Below are 21,983 nucleotides of genomic sequence, written 5' to 3' on the forward strand. Positions count from 1 at the left end.
ATATATCTCGCTCGCTCTCTCGCATCGTTACATACAAAATAGTAAGAGATACACGGACTTGTATAGCCCTCGATTTCTTTAGAAAACCTGAGAGGATATATTGTGGAATTGTGGCAAAAAGCTGTTCCGACATACTACAACACCTTTTCCGATCTGAGAACTCTAATGGGCGATCAAAATAAATATGCGAGGTAAAAGAGTATAATATTATTAATAATAATATAATGATAATTTAACCTTTTTACACTTATTACCCTAATTATTACTTAATTGTTTTTTTTGCCATTAATATCACAAGGAAGTTGTTTTGTTTACAAAATAAGTTTAACGCAGTTGTAGGGGTTAATCATCGCCTGATCGGATATATTCGGTATATTTGTTGGTGCTCGTTTCGGCCACCGTTAGATCGTTCGACAATATGGTTTTTGATGACTTGTTAGGATATGGAATTAGATTCCGAGTCTAGAACTCGGCTACACACTTTATATGTGTTTTTTTTTACTTGCAGCAGTGAGGTGCCTGCGGATTAACAACTGCAAAATACGAAAAACCTAACAGTACCGTAAATAAGTCTATCTGATGTTGCCTGAGTTATAAACCCTATTGAGTATTAGTTTATATATGTTTATCCTCAATATTAAATATAGCCATAGTAAGAAGTATAGCTTAAAAAAATGAATTCGTAATAAAATTACGTGTACTTGCTATGAGCTTGATATCTAAAGGAGCTTCCTTGTTGTCATTTGGACTCGATTAGGTTTTGGTCAGTTTGAAATAGAGGGCCTATTCGGAAAATATTACCTTATTTTCGAGTCCACATGATCACTCTATGCGATCGATATGCCACGTGGACTACTGGTATTCACATGATCAACAAACTGGCGCCGTTGGTCGTACTCAGATAAACTAGATCTTAGTACAACTTCAACAAAACGTAGATGTGTCCTTTAACTTACAATTCAGTCTCTCTTCTGCAAAAAATCTGACGCCAACATTGTCTAATTATTATGTTTGTCTAGCGTGATAAAGTAGTTAAAACTTTTTAAAATGGCTACGTGCTTACAGTCGTCTTAAGGAGCTCGTTTATTGCAACAGAAGGCTATCACGATGCAATTTATGTACTGTTTGAGTTAATTGCAAATGGCGGAGCAAAAAACAAACAAAGGCGAATGCTTGCAGACCGTAGCGGAGGATGGACGGCTAAGGAAAATCGAGTTGATCGATGTCGACGAACAGTATCCCAGGCATATGTTATACCATAAAACTCAGATAGCTGCTCTCTAAGTTTAACTATATAAGGCTAGTTTATTGTATCACTGAGATCTTATAAGAAGAAAGCAGCCAGGCCTTTCGGGGTCTTCTCTGAAAAATTAACGACAGACATGACGGCTGGCTCGCTCACTATCCAAAAGACGAATGCACTATGGGTAATTTTTCATTCAACGCTCGTGTTAATGCGATATCCAGTCGTACAGCCATAAGAAAAAAGAAAAAAAAAACAACCATGTCGCTAAAGAAATTAGTTTGTACGTCTGGCGGATCGGGATTTTAATTCGTTGGGTTGAATAGATATTGGGCGTTATCGAATGGAAGCTTAATTCCCACAACGTCGACCCGCTCACGTGTACTACCGTTCGTGTATATGAAAAAAAAAAACATATGAAACCAATCTGTGAGCTGTGTAGCTTTTAAATTGAAGCGGTGTAGGCGGTCAATGGTAGCTATATTGAATAGACATAACCAGCAGGAACGATACTTTATATATGGAAAATTTATCTTTGAAATGTCTGTTATATGGATAGTCTTAGAAGCAGAGCATAAGAAGGAATCCGTAGTCAGCCTGGCCACCTTGTTCTAATGTAAATACTTTTTATTGTGTTAAATGGTTTTTAATGACACCGCGCTAAGGTGGCGGTAGTCCATATTCGGTACCCGCCGCGCTTTTTTAATTCTCCAAGCATATAACTTCTTTGATCTAGAATATTCTCTGGTAAATCATACCAGAGCCGAGCTGATTCCGCACACGAATCAGCACTAATTTATTTATCACACTGTTGTAGAAATATAGGGGACATCTTGTTGCAAATTCGACAATCTTCCTGTTGAAAAGTTATCGAGATTCGGAAAAACCGTAATTTGCGGGATCAACGTTTGGTGAGTACGGTGGACTTTTGCATTTTATCCCCTTGATTTCCGTCGTGCAAGGCCGGGTCTTATCGTACAACGGGAGTGGCTTGGAGCTGTTTAATAATCTTAACTGTTTAATGCGAAATCTTTTCATCGTCTTTCCCAATTGTTGATCATTTTGTAGCCATACATTTGCTTAATGCTGGTGCCTTAGCAATCTTTATAGCGTATCCGTTTTCGTCACAAGCTACAATTCAATTTTGGGTATAGACCACCGTGTCTGTTTTAGGATGAAGCGATTATCGCCGTTTCTAATATTCGTTCAAACCGTATAGCATCCATTGGTTAAACTACCTAACCCTATTAATTTAACCGAAAAGAACAGGAAAATATATTTACATACACTTGTAAATGTAGAAATAGGCTAAGGCCAACAGCTCTGGACATTTGCTTTTGCATTTAACCTTGTCATCTGCCTTCCACGAGCCACGAGCCACGAGCCTATTTTTGGAGCTCAAAGTCTTTCCCAGCTACTTCTTCAAGCAACGACTCACGGTATCTCCATTAGTAGATAGAAGTCTATATAGCAAATCGTCTCTACCGCTGTAGCAAAAACGTAAGCCATATTTGTAAACCATCTGACGCCCACTAAAATTTTCCTGGGTGACCATAGCCGAGTAAAGTGCCCGGGATTCCAAAGAGTGCACGTGCCATCCCAGAAATTAAAAAAAAAAGTGTATCAAAATATTGCACTGTTAAAAAAGCGCCCTTTTGAAGAATAGAACTAACTTTTCTCATATGCTGACCATTCTAGCGTGTGTAAGTTATATTAGTCCAGCGGTAACGTTTACGCCTTGCTTACCCTGTATAACAAATTTGCTGCGATCATCATCAACCCAACTATTAATTATAACACTATAAAACTTGTATAAAGCTCTATATAAACTCACTCCGAGCCTAGGTCAACATATAATAGGATGTATTAAGTTCTAGGCTATACTCATTCAGTCATAGGCGTTTCCACTGACTGCGATCCGTTTTTGCTGAAATATAATGGTACATTGTATCTTTCAATTAAAGCGATAGCTCTTAGAATGATTCACATTATCGGCTCAACTCAGAAAAGGAGGTGAGCTACAATAGTATTAAAGTTATGATTTACGTAACGCGGGACAACGTTCCTTTTAATACGTCAGCTCGTTGTAGGTTGTTATTTTACATATATGATAATATATAGTTTTTGAAGAATAAAGCGAATTGAGTTAACATCGTTACTACTAGAAAATCTACGCCTGTGTCTTACCAATGGTCAGCCAGACAAGGAAACGAATCCACGTCACACTTGGTAGCGTGCTTATCAAAACCGAGTCGAAAACAAGCGATACGACAGCCAACCAGGGCATTAACGGCATCTATAACACAGAAACAAACGTCTATTGTTTATATTTTCTTCATTAGAGTTCGCTTAGCAGACTTAGCGATGATAGTAAATTTAAATAAAAATAAAGCCAAACAATTACCTAATCGTTACCGAGTTGAGGTCTTCCAATCGCTACAGAAAATAAAACGCAATATATAATAACGGAACGGTAAGGAAACGGTCGATACGTCTAACGATACTATTTTATATTTCCAAGCCAGTATTTATTAAACATGATACCATTGAGAACATGAGGAAAAATTGTCGTTTTCGGTCATTTTTGGGCTCTGATTATCCTATTGCCCAAACGACGCAGTCGGCCATTTCGGCTAGTATACTATTCTTTTTAAGGAATCTTTTGCCACACGTGACAACGGGCAGTTAACAGAGTAAGAAGGCCGTCACGATTAGCGTCACTATAGCACGCGTTTAGCGCTTGCACAAAATGCACTCTTTCTTTGAAGAGCAATACAGCATGTCTAACTTAGGTAAGCTTCAGTTATAAAGTAGGTTACAGCTACTGTCATTTCTAGTGAGAAAAAGGAGCTATCAGACTGACGCCGGTTATGAACGTTATCCGACATCAATTACTAGTCATTTGAAAAAATGAATTTTCTTTTCTTTTTTTCTTATAACTGAATTTTTTATCTTATAACGGCTTAATAAATGAGTCATGCACTTGTGGCAGTATCGATTCAGCAATTGCCCACGCGAACGTCCCGCAACGTACGAGTATTTTTAACACACTATAGCAGGTACTGCTCCTTTTCGAGAGCCGCAGTGAAGAGACGGCGTCCATGGTGGCGACAATGACGGCTTAATGTACGCAGGAGGAGACGTTCTTCATAGTCCAGCTTCGTCAACGTGATGAGATGGATATCATGGTTTCAATTAGCTCTTTAATCCCAACTAATTAACTACTAGCTGTTCATGCTGACTAGATAAGAAAGTCTACTGAATGAGGACAAAACAAGAAGAGACTAGAGGGTTTTAGCGTAAGACAGCTTTTCTACGAGCTCTTGCTGGTGGACGGAATGAACCGGGTCGTCCTCTTTTGAACAGTTACTGTTGAAAAAAGTAAATACTACTCGCGTTGATATTAAAGAAGTTGGCAAAGTAAGTCGACGGAATGGATGTTCCAGCTTAGGCAGCTTGCCCCTAGACAAACGGTTTCACGCTTGGGTCAGGACATCGGCAAACATTCCACGGTACTCAAGGTCAAGCATATGTATGGTTAGCAGCGGCTTCAGTAAATAGTGCAAAAAAATTTTCTTCAGAATTTCCACGGTGTTTTTCGAGTTTATTATGAGAGCTTCATAGAGCCACAAACCAGCAACAGTTAATCTTACGGGATAGAGGAGATCCAATTAACCTATACAGGTAATTGGACAGCTAGTCAGACAGATTTTACTTGGAAGACTCTCGGAACAAGCTAGCCGGATTCGGTAAAACGGTTTGTCTTCTTTTAGTTATGACACATGATTGAAGAGATACGAATAAGGACGGATTGGACTAGCCGGTTCTGCACCGTATGGCTGTTCTTTGGATAAGTGGAAACAATTGATCCCTGGCAGTTATTAAGAAAATGGCTTCACGATTATATCATAGCTGTAATAGTTTCGTAATTTTTTGTTTTTTACTAAGTATATAATACAAGTTGTTACTGTACTGCTCAGTATGGATATACAGTTTAGAATTTCGCAGCGCAATTATCCATTGGGGCCCGCATAAATATTGGATGGTCGAAAAGGTATTGACGGTCTCTCTAGTTAGATAACTTTAGACACACTTCTCTTATGATTTGCATCGGGTTCGATGTTGGTGTTATTTGAAAACAAGGATTTATTTGACAGTGGTCATTGGAATACCCTTTTCCAGTCTTAAGATAGAGGTCTATGAAAATTAGTGAAACGTGTGTAAAAATTCGTTCGTTTTATCTTATAATCTGACCACGATAAAAGATGACCCGAACTTAAAAAAAGTTACGCTGTTTATGGTCGGGCTGCGTTATCAGAAAAATATCGGCCTAAGTATTATTTTATCGCTTTCGCGTTGGAAAATTTCGATGTGCATGATACCTTTCTCAGTAGCCAACTAATTATAAACAAAGTTGCTGCAAATATTGCGAAAGGTGATCGAGACCGATACGTCACCGTTAGTAAGTTTTGAAAAAAAAAAGCTGACTTTAAAACAAGTTCAATCTTTAAAAGAACTTAGTTAATCATACTTCCGTATGCGAAGCTCTGCAGAAACGCAATGAAATCGTGTCTCCTTGAAAACGCTTGGTTGCGGCTAATGGAAAGTGGGTTACATACGGCAATGATGTGCGAAAAAGTCGTAGTTAAAGCGGGAAAACGCCCCACAAACTGTGGGGCCCAAACTGTGATGAAGCTTCTGAACTGATGGCAAAGAACGTGCTTGGTGAGATTGAAGAGAAATTGCTATTGAAATATGTTGAAATAATAAGAAGGAAATATGTTGTTTTCACCTGGAAAAACGACTGATTCGAATCTTACAGCAAGCCATTGAAAATATGAATCGGAACTAGTGAACAGAAACGGCCACCAATGTCAAATAACTTGAACTTTTAGCTACCTCGAAAGAACTTGGGACAGAAGTTTTAGTGCATCTGTTGTATAGTCTGTATCTTGCACCAGTAGACTATCATCACTTCCGGTCCGTATAGAACCCACCTAACGGCGTTAATTTGGCTTCCTGCATTTGCTGTCATTTTTCACTCTTAAGCCACAAAATTATTTTACAGTGATAAGACATCACCAGTAAAATTATATGTATATATACAATCGTGTAATATTCTGCTGTTATTTCGGCTTATACAGCCGACACTAATTGGCTTTGTGTGTACCAAATACATTTGGAAGGTCACGAGTTTGATCTGCAAACCCTTCGAGGACGTGTCGCGTGACTCGTACGTTAATTGTTTCTCTGCGTTTTGGAAAAGAGCGTGTAACGATATGAGCGTATGGCAAGGTTATGTTGTTATGCGTAAGGCAAAGTTAAATGTGCTACCGATTAATTTTCTAAATCATAATGCACACAGTTGAAAAATTTTAAAATACGTTAAAAACGACACTTTCCATTATTCTAGATCGTTTAGGAGAATTTAGGAATTTCCATGAGCGCTATTCCGGACTTTAACCTACTCTGTTGTTAATGACATCAAACGCAATGCGTTAACTTTGGTTGAGGCACGTAGTAGGTACACTAAGAGTTCACTTTAGATGTTCAAATATAGAAGAACTTCTTCACAGCCAATAACGTTTAGATAGACATAATACGATTAAAAATGAATTTCTTCTAATAATCGTAAATGTCTCCCTGAAATAGTACCGGTAGGTCTCGACAAAGGCCTGGTCAATCCTCATCTGCATAATACGTATTCTTCAGGATTTGTCGAGTGCAATACAACCCATAACGATTATAGCTCACGTTTAGCACCGCTAGATCCTCTATACAGGTACAGATAATACACATATTTATAAACAGATAGAACAAACTTATCGTAGTAGCACTAATAGGAAAACGTTATTATATATTAAGTGTTTGATATCGCTTTCGCACTATAAAAAGACAGGTATCGACACAATTGCAATGACGTTCTCTGGTCTACTGGAGTATTACTGATCATGTATAATTTAACAACCTTCTTGTGTTTGCTCGTCATTTGGCCATTAATCTTAATGTTAGGGAAAAGCAAGGGATGTGCTAAACAGCCCTTCTGTTAATAGCTATTGCTTGGACATTTAGTGTGGCTTGACATTTATATCTGTGTTATCTTTCACCTTAATCATTTGATGGCACACATAAGAGATGTGCATGAAGAAAATATAATTAAAGCTCGTTCGTTTGGCCAAAAGCTACCATCAACTTACAGATAGTAAGTAACAGACTGTTTACCTTATAGCTTTGGTACGGGTCGGGCACCTCCTGAAGGACAGCTAACAGGATTGTTGAGGTTACGAGCAAGAGGCTCAATAAAATAGGACTTCCGTAGGTTGAGTCTGTCCATAAGCCCTGCGTCATTTACATAGAACAGGGTTTCGAAATAAGAACACTCAAGTGCGAATTATAATAATAATAATAATACAGTACTGCTGTCTATTATTATTGCTACTCCCATGAATGCTTATATGAATATGGTAGCTTCTATCCCTAGTATATATATATATATATATATATATATAATATATAGGATAATACAATAAAAGGAACCTACTAATGTAAGATAACGTCGATTTTTCTTTATTTAACTTTTTTTTTCTTCTTTGTATTGCATCTAACATCGATGTTGCTAATAATGCTCTCTTTTTCAGTGAAATCAGGCTTTATAATTTCGAATGAGGAAGGTTAAGTGGGTGCCCATACAATTTATCTGTTGAGCTCATCACTAGATGCACCCAGTATGTAAACACTTAATTGTACGGGATATTCTTCACGAACGGCATTGAGATAACCGTTACGCTATTACCCGCAATATAAAACTTTTTAAAAATTAGTGCATGCAACAAGTACAAAAACTCGAGTGGTCGAGGAATCCGGGGAGATAGATGCAATGGTAGAAATTGTGGACGTTTAAAATGATATTGGCCATCTTGAAAAAATGAGAAAGGATTCGATGGATAACTGAGAGTGGACACGCCGAAAAATGGATTAGGTAAACGCACTAACATGAGAGCTTATCTTCGAGTGGAAGTAGGAGCAGGAAAAATCTCTATTAGGAGTCGAAAGCCTATTCTTTTTGACTAGAGAAGAATATACGGCCGACGACATAAAACTGGCGTTTGTTACAAAGTCACTTATTCAGAATATACGGTTTGAGTATCAATAATACAGGAAAAAAGCGGGTGACATGAGATTATGCGTAGATTCCCCCGGCGGCCTAAATGACGTAACAGAAGACCAGCATTACCGATTACTAAATTCGCTGACACCTTAGCATGCTCAATGGCGGAAAATACCTCTCGACGATAAATTTATAGATTGAAGTTGAGGACGAACCGAAGGAACTCCCAAAGGTGTCTACGGGTATAATCAGCTCCGAATAAAAATAGCCCCTGCTATCTTCCAAGAGGTGACATTATTTATGAAATGAGCTGAGAAATGATGACACCGTTATTATAAATTCTACCGGATATAAAAAACCTACTAGACTCATCCAAGGAAATAAAGGTGTCGCATTCAAAGACCAACTTGAAGAATGCAAGTTCCTTGAAACGTCAACTAACTGCTTAGGCTTCATTATTACACCTGGTGGTCGTAAACCATATCCTAAGATGGTTGAATCCGCCTATAGGTGTATCAAACATATGATCATTAATGGAAAAGCTCACACCCTATTCAGTATTTCGAAGTAAACTAAAAAAAACTCACTCAATGAATCCTTTGATAAATTTCTATAGAAAAACCCTTTTCTAGGAATAGTCGAAAAAATGTCAGAAATCCGGAAATGAAGCTAAAAAATCACACAATTAAATTTCATTCATTCATTCGTCGACTACGACGCCAGCCAATATCGCTTTCATATTGTAACTTCGCATCGATATCCTTGGCAAAAGTTCTACATATCGACGATAAAAAAACAGCTAATGATAATCGATGCAGGAAGATAATTTCAATGTATATACGGCTAACAGATTAGAAAGGTGGGCGACAATTTCACTAAAAAACTAATTTGACTAAAGAAAGCAGTAAAAAACAAATGATTTCGACAACACTATTGCCCCGGCTTACTGCTAATCAACGGATCCGAAAAGAACTTGACGATGAAGTTATTGTCCGGGCTAAGACAAAATTGAATACTTCATTTCTAGAAAACGGCCATTCTCTATTAGTAGAACTAAGGGCCATCAACGCCATAAGGCCATCAACGACATGACTTCATCGAATACATGGCTAATATTATTGCCACCCAACGATTTACTATTTTGCCTCCATATCGATCATGATTCGCTATCTATGAGGAAGGGACACCTTCTGTCAAGCAATAGAATTACAGTATCAAATGCTTTTCGACGAAGCATATAATAAGAAATACAAGCTAACAACTTAAACCAGAACAATTTGTAAAATCTAACATATGTTTAAATATACGTATTGAATTAAGTTTAAAATAACATAACCATCCATGCACTGCAACACAGGTGTCAGCGACCCATACGAAAATCGTCACTGACAACGGCGCCCAATTTACATGACGAACATGCGCAGATTTCGTCAAACTTTTACGTATTGATTACGTCAAGACCGCACGATTTCACCCCCCGTCAAATATTCAAATTCAAACCCCGGCAAGATTTGTCGACATTAAAAAAAAAAAAAAGGTGCAGAAAAACACGGCGTGCCAACAAACCGGCTTCAGTGTTCTTGAAAAGTCTTTAAAATTTGCTAAGAAGTGTGCCAGCAGAGCTCTTCCTAGGTAGCAAACGGAGAACGGTTCTTAATCTTTTGAATTTCGAAAAGATACAAACAAACAAACAAAAGACCCGTGTTATGAACGATCGTCATGCTTTAAGTAAAGCTTCCTAGCATCCATCGGAACTGTCATGCACAGAATTAAAGTAAACAAATTCGAAACAGACACAACATGGCAGTCGACCAAAAACCAAACACAAACTGTTCTTAGACGTGATACTAAAACAGTATTTTTTTTTTTTTTTACTATGCCACTCGACATTGCATCGAATAGGCCGATCACATTCGAGACAACAAGACCCAACCTATTTTAAGACTAGTCGTAACTTGGAGAGAAATGAAACTATGACTCGTTCTTAGAAAAGGGAAGCAATAGCGTGGACTTATAATATACATTGTTGATGAAGTTCATTGTATATACGAGTAATCAATAAACGTTTCAATTTAATCTGCCAAACAACCAAGTACCTTATTTGAGATACTAGCACATTTTTTACCGCGTCAGATGGGTGACCCCCACGAGCACTGTTCCAAAATTCAAACCTGCTACCAAAATTGACCATGAGTAATTACCAGACGTTATATTATTGCCAAGCTTTGCTTATGAGGCCGCATGTCGTTTTTTGAGCGTGCTCGAAAAGATCAGACCATCTATAGGCAATTTTGAAGCGTCTCTTTTTGGGAAACTAGCGAAAAATGCTGGGCCCTCGAATACTCCCAATTGGCTAAAGGCCGTATGCTGACGGCTTACTATATGGCAAGAAGAAAATCCAATATCACTTTAGCGGAAACGTCATTTGAGATATCCTTATCCAGCTAGAACAAACAACCTAACAGAGAATATAGTATTATATCATTATCGCTATTTTCCTATCGGAACGCACAGCCTCGTAAGTCAAAATCCCCATTTCATTCATAGTCGTCGTGTACTTCAGTACAGTCTGGTACGAGACGAACTGCTGTAGTAATATGGCTTGACACTAATCCGATCGTTAGTGAATTGATTTATATAGTAATTTCACGATCATTTCTTGTTGGCGAATTTTTGACAGTAATGCAATTTGAAAGTTCGTATGTTGATACTGTTCAATTACAGACGCCCGAAAACCTGCTTCACTTGGTACCATTTTAATTATAGTGAAATAGTCTATTAGAAGCGAAATATCGTTTATCTAATAATGCCTAAATCGACCGTGTATTATATCGGACAGAAAGCTGAATTTGATAAAACTGTCCAGTGACAATGAATTAGTATGTTTCACGACGTTCTTTAGCGAATTTGCTCTCGAAAGGGTTTTGAGCATTTGACCGGATGTAACTACCTCCGGTAAGCGAAAACGGTGAAAACCTGGTAAGAGTACGGAGGGTGCAGTAAAGTCTCCCTTTCGAAGCCCATGAAGGCAGTTCTGACGATATTTGCCATGTTAGCGCGTTGTCACGGAACACGATGATCAAACCTCGTTCGTCGGGTACTCTCACTTGAAGAGATTGATTGATTCGATGCAATTTGAATTGAAAAAAAAAACGCTTTTTTTTACCTCACGCACCTATATTCGAAATGTTCTTTCGAACTCGAGTTGCATTCATAACTTAACACTGTCATAGCACGCTGATATTCAGAAGGAACCATATATCAGAAACCAGCAACAGGTGAGGGGAAGTGAGAAAGTTGAAAGCGCTGTAACTTTCTTTCCAACCTAATATAACACTTAGTGGTTCACAAGACGAGTTAACATAGAACGAGACGCAGTTACCCCCTATGGCATACAGGCAGAAGGAAACCCTTACATGAGCCAAACGTCATATTCTTGAACGCCTTTTTGTTTTTTTTTAGAACAGTCCTTCCTCTTCCCGTCTACAGTATGTAAACATAAGGTGCAACCGCAAAACGGAACGCGTACACGTTCGAATAACACTTAAATAACAACATCGGCAATACAATACATAGCGACGTAAGCCGGGGCAACTATATCGCGGAGATAGATAATAAATTTACCACACATCTAAGGTCGCAATGGCTGCTAATAGCCCGAAATACAAGATGATATTGAAGAAAAACACGGAACATTACCACTTCATCTAATTGCTATAGAAATTTCTAAGGATTCTAAAGGCTTTGGCGTTTCCAAGTAGGTGGTCGAGGTCGTACAGCTTTGGATTACAAACCTCAATATAACAACAGTCATATGATTTCACCATTGGGTTGATGGTTTTCAAATGTACGACCACTTTAAGTTTGCTAATATCTTGCGACAATTATACATAAAGTGATTTTGGCCTGAAAACAGGCGCCGACGTCAAGGTACAGTGTTAGCATAAAGATATTAAAAATCATTCATTAGTTTTAAACAGTATTTGTAATTGAAGCGCTCACGCTATTGTAGTCGGTGAGTCTACTTACGAAGGAGGACTGCACTCAGTTGCCCTAGGGCGATACTGGTCCGTTTGTAATCGTAGCTCGGCATCGTACTTTTCGCTGGAAGTTTCCACAAGTCTACTAGCTAAACAATACGTATCAAGCACAAGCATGGGCCACAGGTACAGCCGGGTATAGTCACACTAAGCCTAAAATAAGCAATTTGAAAATGGCACTAACAGTGTCATGCAAAAATACCCCGTTTATAGAAACTAAGTGACCTATACTAAGTAACTAAGTGACCCTAGGAATTGCCAACCAGCACCATATATTTGGTCAAACTACATCCAAAGCCGTCAATGACACTACCGTATACTTTTCCATAGCCGTCGCATAGCGTCAAAATTTTCTACCATCGACAGCCCAAGTCGCCAAAACTATGGCTAAAAAAATACCGGCTGTTCACTGAAGCGTCTGCGCTGACGACGCTGTGCGTCCGATGAAACGAGCAGGATAAGCCGTTCCGCTTTTTTACGCGTTGCGTACTGCCCCATTTCAAGCTTAACACAGTAATTACCTGTTAGCTATCATGTGTTACTTATGGCCTAAGTAAATAACATAGACAATAATAACATCTTCTGATACGTTCCATTACACAGAATGCAGTCTAACCGGTATGTATACATCAATTTTTAAACGGCTTTATGTTCGAACACATCCCACATCCAGGTGCTAACTGCAAATACCTAACATTTGAAAACTAAATAAAAATAAATAAGAAGAAAATCAAAAGTGTAAACGAATGAATAAACACGAACCTGAATAAAAAAAGACATCCCGAAGCTCGTCAGTATGATTATGATGAGGTTGCTGAAGATGTAGGTTCGCTGATTGAAGATGATCGAAAGGTGTGACTCGAAACGGCGGAAGTAACGCAGTCGCAGCGCGCTGAGGTTACTCTGTTAATAAACGTTTGAAAGGAAATCTGGCTCAAGTGTCTTTTGCAACAACGATCGCCAAGCGACGCTCACAGTTCATACTTATCTACAAAGTATCGACGGAGGACGAGGAAATGATCGAGATTACGCTTGCGTAGCAGTCTTGGCGGCCTAGGTTACAGCAGTAAATGGCTGTCGTAAGCGTTGAGAGTATGGCGTATTTTACATGAGAACATCTGTGTTTTTTGGCAATGAAAGTGATTTTTTCTCTAAAAAAAAATAGGCAAAAATTAAGAAGCTGCACTCAACAAGTAGTGGGAAAGTAGCTGTTTCTTCGTACTGCTATGCGCTACAAAAGGCGCTGACATTTCAAGAGCCATGAGTTCGCCTCCGTCCTTGTGAGCCTTCTCAATACGGGCAAGACACCTATTTTCGTTACGGGAATAATTCGTATTCGGCTCAAAGCAGCACTTTTTCGAATGCGCACATGCGCTTATCGTCTACGTTATTATGCCTCATTTGTTACATCTATTACTTCATACTAGAATAAATGTTTATTATACGTAGCTAAACGAAGGTACTATTCTTGTCCGTTCTCTTCCTTCGATTCGATTTGGCCTTCATCACCGACGCTGTTTCACATGGATCTGTCCAATTTTAATGCCCACCGCAGTTTTGACAACCCTGAACAATATGGCCTTTGACAGTACTCAGACTATGTCACAATCGACGATCTCATCTATTACTAAAACGTTCATATTGTATTCTCTAAACAATTTTAAGGGTCCTTGACTATTCTATATATGTTCTGAATTTTTAGCATTGTAAATATGTCAAGTCTGTTTACTTTATGCCAAGGGAAGCTTTTTGTTATTGCACCGATGTCATAGCTAATGTTCGAGCAGCGGCAAAATCTATCTTGAACGATCCCATGAGAAAATCGATTGTGAATTTTTTTTTATTAGAGTTCATTGGGTTTGTTGCGGAAACATTTGTTTAAATCATATGTCATAGGTCGTTCCCGCTTTATAGAAAGCTTTCTATTCTGTCTTCGCCTGCCAAACAAATTACCCTTGCTAAGCAAATAACCTTTGAGCGTGTCTGAAACGTGGTGTAATTACCAGTGTTTCAGTACAGCTTTGGGAAGCTGCTATATGGTACAAGAAAAGCATTTTTAATTGCCCTCTAGTGATCAAAATGTATGTGTGGGCATTGCCAAGGACGACGATTACCCGGCAAAATGGACTACCCTTTGCCTAACAGTGCCTTCGAGGCTTCATTCATTTTTATCGTCAGGAAAGCAAACAAATGATTGTCCTTCGCGCATAGGGTACATGCTACATGCAGCCTGGTGCATTCGTACGTGCTTGCCTTGACGCAAGCTGCTAAAACAACGGATGTTGTCAACTCGTAGGTAAAGGTACGATTATGTGTGTCATTGTTTTATCTAGCAAGGGTACATTGATTTTCAATAATAATAATAATACTATCAAACTTTTTCAAGGGCAAACCAAAAGAAGTGAGCATTTATTAGAGTCATTCCTTTGCTTAATCATAACATGGAGTTATATATGTGCCATTGTATGTGGAATAAATATGGTAGATTAATTTAAAACTAAGTGGCCTCAGAGTATAAGTTAGCTTAACAGAGATGCATGCATATGTGTATATCATGTTGGATTTAGGCGTCATGTTTTCGAATTCTGTGAAAGGAAAAAACGTTTGAAAATTTCCATGGCGTCACATATTGTTTCGATGAGAGGATACTGTCAACATTTGCGCCACGTTGCGAATAATTTGATCAGAACTGACCAGGGAAAACCTCTTAGCTTTGTTCAACGAATGACTCAGTAGCATCAGATCATGAATAGCTCACAGGGTCAAGCTATATGTGCCACCAATGATCCATCCTTTCCTATCCATGGAGGTAAAATGAAGTGTATATATATATATATATATATATATATCACTCTGTTTACCATTCTGTCGAAGTGTCGAGGAGTCGCTTAATTAGCTTTCTTCAAAACGTGACCGAGCCTGTTAACCTTCATTTTACATTCAGGAGTATGCTACGCTTGCCTTCTGAAAGCGTTCGAGAATTAACTTTTGGCGGAAAATTGACTGTTTTCTATATGAACCTTCATTATTTATTTTTTGTCAACAATATTCCGAAAAGCGTCTTTGATTCGGTATGAATTGTAAGTGAACCAAAGATCCTGGTTATTAGTAGCAGCAATAAGAGGAATTCATGACTTAGAACGTGAAGCTTTACAACTGCCAGTCGAAGATACTTTTGAAACATTGTGCGGGCCTGTTTAGAGGCCTCTGATTCTTGCCACGTTTAAGAATAGGACTTACTAAAGCATGAAGCTTAAAGATTACTCAGAGATGTGCCAGATTCAGAGTTTCTGTTTCAGTTATCTGAGACCGTAGATTCTGTTATGGAAAAAAACGAGTAGGCGTTCTAGTAGCAAACCTTTTTCACCTGATTTGAAATATGGCAATTATTATTTCGGTTCTGAAGGATTAGCTCGAATTTCGCCGTATCCTTTTATATATATATATATATATATAACAAATATGTTTGGTCTACTACATCTGTCGCCATTGAAGAGTAGATAATTCGCTAGTCTGCACGAAGAAGTTTTCATAATTTCTAATTATCTGCCGAAGTTTCAATCATTCTATTAAGTTTAGTTGACCGTCTGAAAATACTAGAGCGTATCGTTGAAGTAGCGGTAATGTCCGTCTTATTTGCTCACAGATTTTGATCTCACTTTGACCTTCTCATTCTCATTTTGACCTTCATTTGCCTGCTGCCGTTTACTGTACTAGTGATATTCCGGTTAAAATATAAAAAGCTAACAAAGTCGACCGAAGTAAGCAACCTTCATTGATGTTTAGGCAGAATATGTGAGCAGCACCGAATGATTCGAGCTAAATAAATGATACGACATATTAACACTACCGTTCCCGTGAAGCGGTTACTTATGAGCCCGCATGTGACCATCATGTAGGCCGTGAGCGTTCCAATAGAGAGCATGTCCACGGTTGTGTCAGTGTTGAAAAACATGGCAACTAATGCTGAAAATCCCGCAAACATTAACGTAGAGTATTGGGGCACCTGTTGAAATACGCAACCACAATAGAGACAAAGGGCGATATTAGAATAGAAACGCCGTAAAACACTAATTATTATTATTATATTCGCCATTATTTATTACTATAATAAAGAGAGCAAGTGACATCGAGTCACAGTAATCGTTATCTATTAAAATATATAATACCTGTTTTTTAAAAGTAGCTTTTCTAAATGCAATAATTACAAAAAATAAAACCTCTAAATAGAGAAAATTCATATGGCGATCGTTTGCGCTAATAGACCCTTGGTTAAGAAGCTGCAAACTAATTTCCGGGGTTGTGTCCCTACATGCAATACACTATCAACGCTCCCGTCGTCGGTTATCATTACGATTATTATTTTCACTTTGTAGCTTTTGTTGTCTCCAGACGAGGAGATGTTGCCCACTCAGAACTTGGACTCGAAACTTGTGATTTCGATGTCCACATCATATTACTATTTGTTTATGTAATAATTAGTACATTTAACTATTCTCAGATAGGCCCGAATCAAATGGTGGTAGCGCCCCCATCAACATGACATAATAAAGAAAAATGCGTGTAAAACGTAACTTGGTACAGCTGCTTGTGTTAGAAAACAGGGAAGATAACGATACATGAGTGGAATCTTGCCTGACTTCGTTTGGAGATCTTCGCGAAGAGGGGGCATATCAGTCCATCTTCAGCCATGGAAAAGGAAATACGAACGACCGTGTACAAAGTCACCACCGCTACAGCCGTCATTCCGCATAATGCGCCAGCTGTTATGATATACTGTGCCCAGTATATCCCATTGTAATTCATTGCTTCTGGGAAACCTGCAACGTTTAAACGTCACAGAGATACATATTGTATTCTTATTGTGTAGAAAGTACGTTCGCAAAGCAGGAAAATAGAAACGACGTAAAAAGTCCTATCTAGTTTACACGCGAACTCGATAACATCTTATACAAATAAAACCTATGGACCAAGCAGGAAATTATAAACGTCTCAATCTTTAATTTCTCGAACAATTTTAGAAATTTTTCAATTTTGTTCTTGAGAATTGAAAGAAGAATTGCCTTTCCATTAGTTACAGTTCGATCGAGGATTATTGAACTTAAATTAGATCATTTGTAGACCATTCATTGTCTGACGGGCGAGGCCAATCAGGAAAGGTTTCGTTGAAGCCTCTGTAGTTAGGTTGTTCACGAAACAACCATTTAAACGGGCCAAAAGATAAAATAATCCACTGACGAAAAGTCCAAATGGCCTTTGAAAAAACACTTGACGCAGACGACTGAAAATTATAAAATGCAATACACTTGGGTAGCTTCTCGAAACTGATAGTAACAATTCTTTTTCTTTGCATATAGTTAAGCTACTCCTGCACTAATCGATCCATGCTTCTTGGATCGGGACTAGCGAAAAGCAAAGAACCCCAACTGTTACTTGTACTTACCAACTTGTACATGACTACATACCAGCGTGTTTCACTATCTTGTCCCGTGGCTGGGTCGCTATCTTATGCGGGTTGGTTTTTGGTCTGCTTTGGAAAATCAAATGCATTCATCCTACGCTGTTAACTTGCAGCTTGCCACTTCTGCCCAGCCGCTTAGAGCCAAAAAAAACATTATTTAACTTACCTAACTTGAGTAGCGACAATACAACGGTAAATGTGGTAGAATAAAATTAATATATTGAGCTTACGTCATTTGTTTTCTACACATTTAGATAATCACTAGAATAACAGGTTTAGCTGAACATTTAAAATCAGAGAAACCGTTATTCGAAGTACTTGTTCTACAGTGTCTCTATAGATAATAGACATCGAACATCGCATGCTTTTTGCGTAAAAAAAAAAAAACTCTACTTTTAAGGTATCAACTATGCGCCAAGTTAAAAATAACTTATCGTTGTACGTCAAAGGAATAATCCATTATTAGTGGCTTTGATGGTAAGATTGAGCTTTGGGGCTGTATTCGTGCATGACGGGAGCATTTAAAAGGAAAGCTGGAGTAGTATTCAGCTGGTCATTACTTCTAAGTACTAAAACTACAACGATTCGAGTCAACTTGGCAACAGATTATTTTTATTGTCTTTCTTGTTTAGTGCCGGGGGAACTAGGAGGAAAGCCAGAAGGGTTGAATGAGGTCAGGATCAGATCGGATCGGGCATGGTAAAAGGAAAGACAAGCATGTAAGAAGTAGCCTATGCACGCATTGTGCAGAGAGAATAAAATGAAAGGAAGACCCAGCCGTAGCGACTGAGCATTAACAGAGCGTATACTTAATAGTTTTTCCGAAAGGAGTTTTTTGGATATTGCATTGACTTTTGACTTGTCGGTCGCCAAATGTACTTTGATGAAGCGATCCGATTCTGGCTACGTTGCCGGCTGGCGATTCAGCATCCCGAGTTTTGCATCAGCTGGACGACTCCACAGAAGGCTGCGTTACGGGACAGCACTCGTTAATGCTGAACGAATCCGTAGACGCGCCACGTCCCAGGCAAGCGGATCGTTCCGCAATCAGACCTCTAATGCGTTCACTGTGGGCCATAGGAGTCGTCAGTTCTTTTTGAAGAGTCACGCCAGAATGTGCCTATTGGATTAGATATTCGACTACTAGAAGGTCACCGTCGCCAAAAAGAAATAAGGGGCTCGGCTGTTAGGTCGATGAAGCTTTCGGAGGCTTTATGAGCTTAGCTGTCTACGATGTCGCATTAACATCGCAGGCACCAAACGAACTAAACTATCCGGTATATCTCACAAAGCGGTGCATGATGATAAGTGGGTATCGATAGGCTCAACTCTAAACGATAACCTTCTGGCAGAGAAAAAAGGGCTAATTGTTAACATCGGGCAGCCTGAATGTTACGTTCGCCTGAGTTCTGCATGCGTTCTGGGTTTCTTTGCATGTGTACGCGTATGTCAGAAGCCTTGTCTGTTCGGGTTCGTGCCTTTGGCAATGGCCATAAAGTAAAAACGTTTGGATGTTTTACGCTTTGGAATCGCACGGGGTCGCTCGCGATCCCGTGTCACTTGATCTAAAACACCAAGCTCCTGTAGATTCGAAAATGAACTAGATGGAAAATTACTAGCTATTATTGACGTAATAACCCGGGTAGTTCGCTTTAATCGCTCGCAAACGTGGAAAGCCTATCTAAAACAGTTAAGTCTATCCGCTTCGGATATCTTCAATTCTTCCCTTCGCAAATACGCACCATCTGTCATCCTAATTTGGGTCCAATTGCGAAGCAACGTAAGGCAGCCAGCTACAGCTGTGTACAACATAGTAACTATCAACATTGCAATTATTGTTGCTATCGGCATCGACCTGCGGGGCAGAACAAATCATTTATACGCAACTTTAGTCGAAACTTTTATGTATCTCATATATATATATGTGCTTCTCTCTACAAGACAAATTACTTGCAATATAAATTACTGAATTTTACACAAATTATATCCAATAATATTAGGAAATATTATATCCCATACGTGTTCTCGATGTCTGTATATAAAATTTGAAATGTGAATTGAGTATATATTTTATATGAGTATATAAAATGCCAAAAAAAAATGATCAATTCAATGAACACTTTCAAATTTACGCACTAAAGATGGGTACACGACTCATTGAAAAGTAAACTGCATAAAATTATGTTAAACGGTGTATATCTGTTTGTGATGATATCACTTACTGTTTTTTCACAGGTTATCTAGTGGTGTGTAGTCTAGGGTATTTGAAACCGCGATTCCCCACTTCGTACATGTCTGGCTTCTTTTCAAAGCTAAACCCCATCAATTAGCGGACCTCCAATGGGGCACCTCTAATAGCTGCATCTGCTGGAGCGTACAAGGTATTCAATTTAACCCGCATAAGAATGAGCCAAACATAAGTGTAACGTGTTCCTCGTCCATCGACAACACTTCCTTCATTCAACTAGCTAACACTTGGCCATCTGCGGGTGCCCGATTCATGAACTTACGAAAAATATCTTGTGCTCAATTACTTAAAGTCGAAGCCACTGTTATGCAGACATATTTTAGATATGTAAAAACTCCTGTGGCAGGTTTGTGTCAAATTGATGGACAAATTAATTATAAGTGTTTATTATGTATGATTCTGGAAAGAAAGCGTCGCTTCTTTTTGTGCAGCCCGCAGAGGTTTGTAGCGTAACGGGCACCAATTTTAGCAGACAAACCACTACGACTTCGCTTGGTCACGATGGACGCCTGGTGAAGTTTAGATCTCAATAATAATAATAGTAATAAAATCTCAGTGATAAAAGTTCGCGGCGGGTTTAATGCAGATTCCGATGCAGGAAAAGCGGAATATGATTAAGAATTGGTAAAGGTAACAATGATGATGTAAGTGTCCTGCGGAATTGATTAAGCATGGATTTTGTTTTCTTTGGTGAAGCCTGATGTTTTCTCGGCAAAGCACGGATAGCCCAAAATAGTCTATTTAGTTATGCCCGTAACAGGTACGGCCATACGTAGTTACCGCTGCATGTACCACCTGCTGTCTTAGCGTGCCTTCAATGAGACAAGTCGGTTACTTATTAATGTAATTTTTACATATAATTAGAAGGTAATTATTTTCATTAGCTTGACAGTTTAGACTTCTGATCTTTGGTTAATAACAGTCTATCTAAGTGTTAAGAAAAGTGCTAAGAGATGTAATTAATTTCAAACTCCAGTTACATTTTTTTAATATGTGATGCGCTGACTCTTGCTCTGCCATACTAGATATATCTGGATATAATATTCGTATGCACACATATGTATCATTCAAAGTGCTATCATACACAATAAAGATATCGGAAAATGCCTTGCCATGATTTCAAGGTAATGAAACTTTTTCGTACTGGACTGAACTCAAAGACCTACGATAAAGGTAGAAGTTTGTTTCTGCTAACAAGGCTATCTCAGCTTCAATTGCAAGCAAATATTTTGAACAGATTACTGCTAAACCTATAACCTAAACGCTGCACGAGGATTCCCCCAGGAATGCACTAGCACACAACCTCTAAAGATAATCCTACAAGAACTGAATTTCCTTACGATGTTAAATTTAAATAAGATTGCCCAAATCTATTACGAACAGTCGGGAGAACTTTAGAGTGAGATTTATTACTCGCACATTAGGAGTCACCATCATGGTCACAGCCAACGCCAGGGATCATTTTAAATCGATACTAAAACAGATTGGAAAAAATAATATTATATAATAATAATAAAAATATGCGCTAATTGAAGAGTAAGCTCTGGCACTACAATCCGCTACTAGATAATTTGCCGGTACGTATGTGCTACAACTTGGGCTATTGTCCAGTGAGAGAAAGCAAAAGTCTTTATGGTAAAAGAAAAAAAACCTGGTATGTACTGCTAGTCAACTATAAACACCCTCTTATTAAGTAATCGGTTCTAGAATAAACCGGTAGTGAATGTAATATTATTGACGCAATATCCTACCTCGTATCTAGTGTGTAAGTTGTAAAAAAAATCAGAAGCTAAAAAAATAGCTATAGAATTGACCAGACTTCCATAAAGCATTTTAAAAAGGTACGTTATTTAAAAATCTGTATCACGAACATTACTGATTAA

At 38.5% G+C, this 21,983-nt stretch overlaps 2 protein-coding genes across 7 annotated transcripts in view; one reads left to right on the forward strand and one right to left on the reverse strand.

Moving 5' to 3' along the window:
* Positions 1-21,983, forward strand: part of LOC111266310 (secretin receptor) — a 166,282-nt gene that overhangs the window by 133,801 nt on the left and 10,498 nt on the right. The gene's annotated exons all lie outside the window — the stretch shown is intronic.
* The window catches only part of LOC111266309 (uncharacterized), an 86,400-nt gene that overhangs the window by 42,089 nt on the left and 22,328 nt on the right, over positions 1-21,983 (reverse strand). For 3 of the 4 annotated variants that reach the window (XM_022843684.2, XM_022843683.2, XM_022843686.2), the window contains 6 exons: positions 19,595-19,707; positions 17,027-17,211; positions 16,242-16,397; positions 13,154-13,294; positions 7,466-7,582; positions 3,431-3,539 (listed from right to left, as the gene is read on the reverse strand). In XM_022843684.2, coding sequence (XP_022699419.1) covers positions 3,431-3,539; positions 7,466-7,582; positions 13,154-13,294; positions 16,242-16,397; positions 17,027-17,211; positions 19,595-19,707 — 821 coding nt within the window. The remainder of the gene's footprint in view (positions 1-3,430; positions 3,540-7,465; positions 7,583-13,153; positions 13,295-16,241; positions 16,398-17,026; positions 17,212-19,594; positions 19,708-21,983) is intronic. The other variant, XM_022843685.2, reaches the window with a different exon arrangement.

This window comes from Varroa jacobsoni, unplaced genomic scaffold (assembly GCF_002532875.2).
Source record: "Varroa jacobsoni isolate VJ856 unplaced genomic scaffold, vjacob_1.0 scaffold_1070, whole genome shotgun sequence".
Classification (NCBI taxonomy): Eukaryota; Metazoa; Arthropoda; class Arachnida; order Mesostigmata; family Varroidae; genus Varroa; species Varroa jacobsoni.